This window comes from Trichoplusia ni, chromosome 1, assembly GCF_003590095.1.
Source record: "Trichoplusia ni isolate ovarian cell line Hi5 chromosome 1, tn1, whole genome shotgun sequence".
Lineage (NCBI taxonomy): Eukaryota > Metazoa > Arthropoda > Insecta > Lepidoptera > Noctuidae > Trichoplusia > Trichoplusia ni.
Window position 1 is genome coordinate 9,419,882 of NC_039478.1, and position 9,711 is coordinate 9,429,592.

The 9,711-nt window shown below is 31.7% G+C and overlaps 3 protein-coding genes across 3 annotated transcripts; 1 reads left to right on the forward strand and 2 right to left on the reverse strand.

Moving 5' to 3' along the window:
* Positions 1-67: 67 nt before the first annotated feature.
* Positions 68-1,358, reverse strand: LOC113493806 (cytochrome b-c1 complex subunit 9). The gene is made up of 2 exons (XM_026871831.1): positions 1,124-1,358; positions 68-118 (listed from the first exon to the last, which is right to left on the reverse strand). The coding sequence occupies exons 1-2, from the start codon at positions 1,262-1,264 to the stop codon at positions 80-82; spliced, it is 180 nt and encodes a 59-aa protein (XP_026727632.1). The 5' UTR covers positions 1,265-1,358; the 3' UTR covers positions 68-79.
* A 543-nt stretch (positions 1,359-1,901) lies between these two features.
* Positions 1,902-8,039, reverse strand: LOC113493786 (ras-related protein Rab-35). Its single transcript, XM_026871808.1, has 4 exons — positions 7,824-8,039; positions 7,424-7,723; positions 6,369-6,517; positions 1,902-5,922 (listed from the first exon to the last, which is right to left on the reverse strand). The coding sequence occupies exons 1-4, from the start codon at positions 7,873-7,875 to the stop codon at positions 5,821-5,823; spliced, it is 603 nt and encodes a 200-aa protein (XP_026727609.1). The 5' UTR covers positions 7,876-8,039; the 3' UTR covers positions 1,902-5,820.
* Positions 8,040-8,655: 616 nt separating this feature from the next.
* Positions 8,656-9,561, forward strand: LOC113493796 (actin-related protein 2/3 complex subunit 4). The gene has a single exon (XM_026871820.1). The coding sequence runs from the start codon at positions 8,740-8,742 to the stop codon at positions 9,244-9,246; it is 507 nt and encodes a 168-aa protein (XP_026727621.1). The 5' UTR covers positions 8,656-8,739; the 3' UTR covers positions 9,247-9,561.
* Positions 9,562-9,711: the final 150 nt, after the last annotated feature.

Consider the following 9,711-nt stretch of genomic DNA (forward strand, 5'->3'; position numbering starts at 1 on the left):
TTATGTAAATAAGTTTAATCAAATTAACAAATACATAACTAATAAATTAAATCATTTCAATAATTGATCTATTGTTTTTTTAATGTTCATACTTGTGCTTGATGTCGTTCCAGAGTTTCTGAAACAAAATAACAACAATTAATTTAATTTGAACATAGCTCATACAGACTTTATAATGAGGGCTGGATGATGTGGTGCAACAAAGTAGACCTATATAGCCTAGGTAGCCTAGCCTACCTAGCCCAGTGGACTATGATGATATGATTGATATCTCACTTGCTTTGGATATTGACATACATAAATAAAAAAACAGTAGTACTGAGTATATATTTAATGATGCAGTGCTTTGTAAGGCAGCTTTTGTCCAAAACAGCCATAATGATTAGTTCCAATATAAATTAGTTGTAATAAATGTATTTACCAATCAAACATGTATCCAAAATCATGTTTCTTAGCTTAATTAGAAAAAGGACATCTTTTATATTCCAGTCCAGACATCCTATGACCTTGTTCAGTAATGAAGTAAAATTATTACCCAATATTCTGATTTCCTATAGAAATTGTACTCATTGAAATTTAGAGCAATTGTGAAATAATTTTATAGCACTGATAATAATGGCAATTTATGTTAGAAAGTAGTGAATAATTGTACAAGAGCAAATAAAAAAGCTGCATTTACTAAATAGACTACAGACTGGTGTCAAAAGTTGGCATTGTTTTGAAGATGAATGAAAGTAAGCCAAAAACATATCATAAGTATTAAATAAGGGCTTAACAAACATAGCTGTTTAATGTGTTATGTTTGTGCTACCAAATATAAAATATTTAATGTGATTTTGCCTGATAATGAACCTATGAGTAACAACATTCGAAAATAAGGTTAGATGACAACATTCATTTACAAATAAGGTAAAAAATAACGGATAATCCTGTTTTTTTGTTATTTCTAAAAACTGCAGGCAGAGTTAGGTTATTTTGTAAGAAATTTACTTCAAAAATAGTAAATTAATCAGTGAATTTGTTCCATATGTAACAATTTGCAAAAAATAATCCCAAAATACATAAAATGTGACTAGAAATACACATTAACAGTCCCTAAAGAAAATTACATAACATTACTTACACCCTTGTTTAGGCTCTCGAAAATTGCGACAGAAGCCAGTTCGAAGGATCTTTCGAAGAAGAAAGTGCCCAGCGCTGCAGCCAGGAAGAAGGTGGAGGTCTTCTTGAAGACAGAACGGTTCAGACTTGCCCACATGGACATTTTGGATAATATTTCAAGAAAATCACTTGAAATCACTTCTCTTCAACGTTGAATTCGATCTTAGAATTGTCACAGGCTAAAATACCATAGATAACATAATTTTGCTTTTGATGGAAGACGTCATTCGAGGCTTTGGGAACGAGTAAATTGAAGTTAAGAAAATGAGAACTTTAAATAATATTTAGACATTTTTGAAGCCATTGTCGCTATTAAGTACTAATATTTCTGTTCTTAGTGTATTATTAAGAACAGCCTAACTCTTAAATTCGTTACTAACATATTTAAAAGATAAAATGAGCAGATTTGGTAACTTTTCTGGATCCACTTAGAAATTACTAATAACTCTTTATTTCTTTAAATTTGGTCTTTCTGTGGTATCTGCAATCTCGCGCAACAGCTGAATCGAAATCTGCGTTTTTATAACTGTAACCATACTTTTGATTAAAAAAACATTATTTTAGTCGATTCCTAAGCCCTTTTTCAGGAAGAAATTGTTTTTTAGATTTATCAATTTCATTGCAGATTTTCATTGATTAATCACGTCGACGGACGAACATCAAAACAAACAGCAACGCTATTATAATCATTCTGCCAAACTTATACATTTAAAACAACAAGGATAATAAAACACTTAATATATTATGATGAAAATAGGGGATATATTTACAACTATGTATTAAAACAAAATGATGACTCATGAACAATACTTTCTATAAATAATAAAATGAGTAATGGCGTGTTAAAATCACGTATTAAATAAAAGTCCGCCATATTTATTGTACAAACTTGTGTACGGAATGATTGCCAGCAATAGTTTTGGTTTTCACGCAATTTCATATATTGCAAAGCATGGTTCTTATAGCAAAAGTGGTTGTATTATTCCGCGGTCTATGAAAAATGACCAAAAAAATAATTTATTTCAATACTCTTGCATGGAAAAAAGTATTTTTGGCCAATATTAACATTTAAACATATTCCACAAAATAAAACAGGTACGACTTTTGAAAATATCAGATAAATACAATAGTTAGATTAAAATGAGCGTTCAAACAAAGGGTTTCATACTGTAAACACTTAACATAAAAATGCCATAAAATATTATATTGAAGTAAATAATGTTCAGTCCATAGCTAAAACTATATGCGATACACTGGCTTATAAAAATGTGTCGAAAACCTTTTTTTAATGGTACTTAATGAAACTTATTTGTAAACTGTTCTTTTTTTACTCCGACGCATTTTTAGTAAGCATTTATTTTAGCGTATTTAAAATAACATGTAAAAAAGATTATTTTTATTCCTTGTTATATTATGTAGATTCGAAACTCAAAGAAAACAAAACACAGTAAGTTGATACAACGGAAGAATAACTTTGTTGATAGTTTCATGCAGAATTAAAAAACACAAATCGTTATCGAGAAGAAACAGGAAGGATATAACGTTTTGTTTGATTATAATAAACGACAGAGGCTCTCAACATTCATGGTAAATTATTAATTCATTTGGAGACTCGAACTTTCAAAACACACCATAATATTTCGGCAATAAAAATTTAGTTTTTAAAATGTTGAGAACTCCTGATACATTTAGTCACTATGACAAGGATCTAGGCACCTTACATAATAGGACCTTGTATTAGCGAGCTATAATTGAAAGCTATCCATAAACTAGATCACGCCACTGAGAACTATTCTTACTAATTTCCTATACTTGTTTACAACAGAAAAACGGATAATAAAGGTGCGTACACATTGAAAATTATAACCAGAAAAAAATAGCCTAACAATGCACGACCCGGTAAAGTCCAATGTGTACGCACCGCATACGTCAAAACTATTTTTTAAACTTATTTTTTAATTATACCTTACACTTTGGACTTGGAAGATTGTTTCTGTGATTAGGCTTTAACTATTGTCACTTACACATTGTATACTAAACATTACACATAAGTTGTCTGTGTTAATTTAAATAGATTTAAAAATAAATATATTAGCTTATTTTTGTAGGAAAATATATTTTTTATAGGAATTATCAATGAAATAAAAATTATATTTTATTGCTCACTATATTTTATTATTTGAGATACACAGACTTTTTTCGTAAAATACATCAAATTAAATTAACACAGACTTTAATTATAATATCCATTCCATTCCCTAGATGTAAACATTCATCATTCTGATATGTATAGTTTAGGGATAACTCACAAGTAATTTATAAGAACCGTATAAAGATTACATTTGCAATATTCGACGGCGCGAAAAAAAAACATTGGCAAGGCGGGTTCGTTTAACGTCTTTGATTGGCCAATTCAATGAGATGCGATACCTTGGTGCGTCGTGATTGGCTAATTCGATGTACCGCCAGGTTTTTGCGTTGTAACTTATAAAAATTGTGATAGGTACTGTTTTATTAGCTCTTATTCTGTTATAAAGCAAAATCAATTTAATTTAGAACAGTACAATACGCTTATTAAAACAAATTATTAGATAATGTAGGTATAAACCGGGAAGTTGTGTATGTCAGGCAAATTATAATCTACAGGGTTTTTCAGATAACAGAATTGTCAGTAGCTGCCCCCAGTAAGGAAATAGGTCCTTATCATGCCGGATTGCCATCAATTTGAGGAAAGGAGGTTGAATCATTTTTTAAATTGAATGTAAAGTAATTTAGCCCATTAGAAATATGTTTGTGATCATGAGTATGTATGTAGATGAACCGACTTCCTAAATAATTGGTTTAGCTCTATAACAGACTCAGCACCATATTATATTTAGAGTAGATCGACACAAATTGTACCGAATGAAAATAATGGACGGTATAATACCTATATGCATTAGGTAGGTGGTTATAAAAAGAGCGTCATAACATAACAAAAGATGTGACGCAAGTCGCTCTACGATTTTAATAGTCTTAAACGAGAGTATTAAAACCATAATTCCATATTTTTGCTTACTACACATTCTGCAAAATATATGGATATAAAATATTACTGATGTTATATTTGGAAAAGTTCTCCTTACAAGTAAAATTAGGTTATGACTTGATGCGTACGCGCAGGTCGATATCGTGATGATTCTCTTTGCGGTTAGTGTATCGACTGACTTGCCCTTCATTATAACTCACGCTACCTAATGCGGTTTATACCTCACAAATCGTCCATATGCTATTAAATTTCATACAAACTGACATACGTTTCAATTATTGTAAATAATATCATTAACTATAATAAAATAAATAAATTTGGAATTTCGAATACAGAATACTGTAACAAACAATACGCCAAAAAACAAAATTATAAAAATAATTCAAATATCTCACTGAAAATTCCACTGGATATATGATTGGTGAGCTTTATATTGGCCTGCAAGTGACCAACAAACTTTCATAAGAGATAATACTTTATGTTTAAAATATCATGTGGTAAGGCATTTGCGAGCTTAGTGAACACGAAAACATATATATCCAAATTGGTTTATCACGTTGGTGTATTCTACACAAATATTGGCTCCAACATTAAGTTATCATCCAGGATTAACGCATGAGTATTTAAACATGCCAAATGTTTGGCCACAACTGCCAATAGGACACCAATGTAATCGCTCATGTCCTCCCAAGAATGGTCAATTAATAAAAGCAAATTCTCGTACTTTCTGACTTCAAGTGATTGCATGAACCACGCGATATAAATAACATGTGATCCACGCGTCCGTAACTATTCATTGATTATCATTTAATAAAAATAACTTTAATGGTACACTTCTTATTCTAAACATCCTTCAAACCTATTACCATCACATAAATTTTGATAATTAGATTACACTCATTCATTAACTAGGCATTCGTTTATATTTAATAATTTTTGGAGTAAATAAATCCATTGTATGTACATGCTCTTAGCGAGATTATGAACCCAGCAAGTTCAACACTTAACGAGACAGTCTGAATAGATATTATAGACACCTAATCCTTAAAAAAATCTAGTTATTCCGTTTGGATTACCACAATACACAATGTTGTTTACTAGATTCAAACTACAAGTGTAAAAAACAATTGCAATATGACGTTCTTCATGCTTTTGTTTTTATTTTACAGACAGTATGTTACAATGTACTAAAAAACAAAAAACAAAAAAATTTTGTGTGAAATTAATCAACAAAAAACAAATGGAAAATTTCAATTGTATTAAAGCATATCACAATCTTGTGTTAATTTGCAATTGTAGCATCAATCCAGACTGCTAAAAACTATTTTTAAAACTGAATCTTTCAAAAGTGATTTTAGACAACCCTACAATGCATGATGCAAGTAATCATTAAATAATAGGTCTTAACAATTTCGACGCTGATTGACTATAATTGAAAGTTTTCAAACATTGCTCATTAACACATCATTGCCTACTTTTATACCGTATAACTACTTAATATGTTGTCTGTTTGTGTATGTGATGTAACTGGTGTGTGTCCGTCAGTACCGTAACCTGCTAGGTTGATCCTAACCTCTCCGTATTTGAGCATTGAGAACATTGTCCGTGGCACAAGTGCGGCGAGCATACCACTAGCAACATTTCTTTTTGGTTTTGATATTATTCTTTAGGTGTACCGTGTCTTTTGATGTTACATTTTGCCGCTCCTTCATTTCAAGCTTCGATCTTAGTACCTGGAATTTAAATAGAGCATTTTTAACCCTAAAACATCTACAATCGTTATTCATTCATGTAGTAGGTATATTTTAAGCTAAATTATTATTGCAGCATTACAGCTAAAAGAAAAATGAAAAGGATGATATCCATTTACAGTGTTAAAATAAATAACCATGTAAGCAGAAATCAATAAGAATTAACACAATATTTGGTGTTATTTAATTAAAGAAGAAAGATTAAGATAAAATATGCAAAAACAATTGCTTTACAAACAGCAAGACCAATGAAATTATCAAAATTACAGCCTGACATTAATCAGTCCATTCAAAGTTATATTAAACTTATTAACAACACACTCCATCTACAATTAACACCAAATACATTTTTAAATTATACAAAATCTTGATAATGTTCCAATAAATATTCAGGATAATACAAAAATAAAAACTAAAGCAATATTTACCATTTTAGTGATAGTGAGAAACATTTCCTCTACATTAATGTTCTCTTTTGCACTTGTCTCAAACAACGGTATGTTCATCTGGTTGGCAAACCTCTGTGCATCCTCTGTAACTACCACTTTTCTAGATGGACAGTCATTCTTGTTACCAACTGGAAAAAATAATATTTTTCTTTAATAAAGGGTTCTTTGCACTTTATCAACATTGATAGGCTAGGAATCTGTTTAAGTTTTATGTCAATCATTAGTATGGAATAACAATTAAGTATGTATGTAGATAGTTTGAGTGTGAGTGCTGGTTTTATGAACATTAATTATTCCAAATTTGTGTAAACATCCTGAAATTAAGAATAATGATTACATATACCTGAGCACTATGTAATGTCTTTGTGTGATTAATGATAACAAAGAAAAATGAGGATTTTTTTTGTGATAGTACAAAGAAGGTTTTATTGAATTGGCAAATTCTGATGGTAGTAAGAATAGCACAAAAACACTATAACAGCAGTTAGTTAATGTAATATTGTACAGTTTAGCAATGCTAATTTCTCATAAGAATCTTATACCCTTTGATACTTTTCAAATAACCATTATGATAGCAATAGCTGGTCAAACATCTTAAAAAAAGAATGATTCATTCTGGTTGTATAGAGAAGCCAATGACCACTCAAAAAAACAAACTATCAAAATCCCCACAGATAAACAAATATTGACATAAAAAGTGATAAATGACCAGCTAAGTTAGCCATTAGAAAGCTGTTTGTTATATAATCATTACTTAAATGTAATTAACTGTCTGTAACTCGGTACCTTGATAATTAGACTGTGACAACAATGAATCCTTTTGTTATTACACATTCGCCTTGTAACAGACTAAATGTATGGTAATATTGAGAAACATGACTGTTTTCATCATAACAATTTTACCAAACTATTAGAAACGACTTGGAGAACACTAAAATGTATGTTTATCCTTCATATAGCACACAAAACATAAACAGACCATGTAATGAGGATGAATATGTTTGTGAGGCATGTTCTAAATATAAAACACTCACCTAAAACTTTATTAACAACATCACAATTCTGTTCAATCTCATGCAGCCACCTCTTGACGTTCGCGAAGGACTCCCCATTGGTGACATCGTAGACCACGATGACGCCGTGGGTACCTCTGTAGTATGTGCTCGTGATCGTTCTGAACCTCTCCTGCCCCGCAGTATCCCATATCTGTAGCTTCACTCGCTCACCGTTTATTTCTAAAGTCCTTATTTTGAAATCAACCCCTATCGTAGTAATGTAACTACCGGAAAATGTGTTGTCGGCGAACCGCAGGAGGAGACAGCTTTTACCCACACCTAAAACATATCAACATAACACCGTTGACTAAGCTGCACAGACCCGAATATCTTTAGTGAAGTTATAACATCACAGGCCTCGCCCACTCAGGCCACTCACCACTGTCACCGATTATCAGCAATTTGAAAAGGTGGTCAAACTCTCGAGCCATGTTTTCAGATAGTTATAACTATTACACTTCTTGGTCATATGTTCACTAATATTGTTAAAAATGTATTTAGTACAACTTTAACTACAGAAACGTTGATAAAACTCATGCCGTTAACGTTACACTTCCATCACTTTACAATCGGTCGCCATCATTGTTTTTAATTGCCAGCTTTAAAAAAAATACAAAGAAACACTTATTTTTCTTAGATCATTTTCTAACTGGCATTGTTGCTACGCATCGAATGCGTCATGTAATCGCAGCGGAAACCTTGAAAGGACTTAATTAGCTACTTCCAAGGGAAACGATCTAAATATTTATCATATTGCTGAAGTACACTCTTTGTACTTATATTTAACTGATCAAGTGTGAGTCATGATAGGTATAATAATTTATATGGCAGGTACATTAACGTTAATTTGTTAAAATTTAATCCGCTGCATACGTACTTGCTGATATAAAGCTTGGTTCGACCCTAAAGCCGTGCGTTTTTTAATTTATCTTGATACTTGTAGTAGATTGAATAACATCATTCATTCCAATCCTGAATGGAACAATGCGATTTAAAAAAAAATGGTACGTTGTTATAACAGGTGGTAGTATTGAAAATTTTCCTGGCCGTTGAGCCAAAAATATGTAGGTCAATATTTTGCCTATCTAACCTCCTCCACTGACCTTTATTTTTTGATTTTAGATCAAGATAAGCCTGCCCTCAAATGAGATTACAATTATGGCAACACCCTTTGTGACGCACCTATGTGATAAACTTGTATGAGTAATCAAATCCACCTGTCAAATCTGTCAAGTCAAGTGTCAAACTCTCTAGGTGTGGTACGGATACTCTAAATATTAATAAAATTCTTTATAATGTCGGCTACATTGAAGCCTTATTTAACAGCAGTGCGCCACACGCTAACGGCGGCGATGTGTTTAGAGCATTTCTCGTCGCAAGTCGTAGAGAGGTACAACAAACCAGAGGTCGAGGTTAGAACTAGCAAAGAGCTACTTCTGAATCCAGTGATAATTTCTCGTAACGCCAATGAGAAAGTGTTGATCGAGTCGTCGATAAACTCTATAAGAGTTAGCATAATGATCAAGCAAGCTGACGAGATTGAAAAGATTCTGTGTAAGAAATTCATGCGGTTTATGATGATGAGGGCGGAAAACTTTATCGTACTGAGGCGGAAACCGGTGGACGGGTACCATATCAGTTTCCTAATAACGAATTTCCACACCGAGCAGATGTTTAAGCACAAGCTGGTGGACTTTGTGATATACTTCATGGAGGAGATCGATAAAGAAATTAGTGAAATGAAACTGGCGGTGAATGCTCGCGCCAGAATCTGCTCCGAGGAGTTCCTCAAGAGGTTCTAGTTCCCACCTGTGTACGCTCAGTATGACTAATATGATGCATAAGTAATAATATTTAGTGCTAATGGTGATTTAGTGTTATTTTCCCTATGACTGATAATGTGATCCTTATTGGTAGGCAATAATCGATACAGTCTCTAAGGAGTCCTAATTACCTTACAAATATATCCATGAACAATTACTCTATGTCTAGTACCTAAAGCTTTTATTATTGCATCTTGAAGAATTTGTTTTTATCTTTTTTTTTTTAATTTTAAGCAGTATTAGTATGTAAAGTTTGAAAATTATGATAGCTTAATATACTTAGAACTTTAAATTGAATGCCCATTTCATTTTAAATATTGAGAATTATGCTAAGTTATAGAATGTAAAAAAAAGTAATTCCAAAAACTAAGGCATTTAACTTTTCTTGACTTGTAAATGATTGATTGTATTATACATTTTTAATAAAATATTTTTATTAATTTA

What these genes read in the sequence shown, in the direction of transcription:
- LOC113493786 (XM_026871808.1), bottom strand. Translation starts at nt 7,875, where the DNA reads ATGGCTCGAGAGTTTGACCACCTTTTCAAATTGCTGATAATCGGTGAC. An exon ending in GCTGATAATCGGTGACAGTG is followed by an intron (nt 7,724 to 7,823) that starts GTGAGTGGCCTG and finishes GATATGTTTTAG; the next exon opens with GTGTGGGTAAAAGCTGTCTC. An exon ending in TGTTGTTAATAAAGTTTTAG is followed by an intron (nt 6,518 to 7,423) that starts GTGAGTGTTTTA and finishes TATTTTTTCCAG; the next exon opens with TTGGTAACAAGAATGACTGT.
- LOC113493796 (XM_026871820.1), top strand. Translation starts at nt 8,740, where the DNA reads ATGTCGGCTACATTGAAGCCTTATTTAACAGCAGTGCGCCACACGCTA.
- LOC113493806 (XM_026871831.1), bottom strand. Translation starts at nt 1,264, where the DNA reads ATGTCCATGTGGGCAAGTCTGAACCGTTCTGTCTTCAAGAAGACCTCC. An exon ending in TCGAGAGCCTAAACAAGGGT is followed by an intron (nt 119 to 1,123) that starts GTAAGTAATGTT and finishes ATTTTGTTTCAG; the next exon opens with AAACTCTGGAACGACATCAA.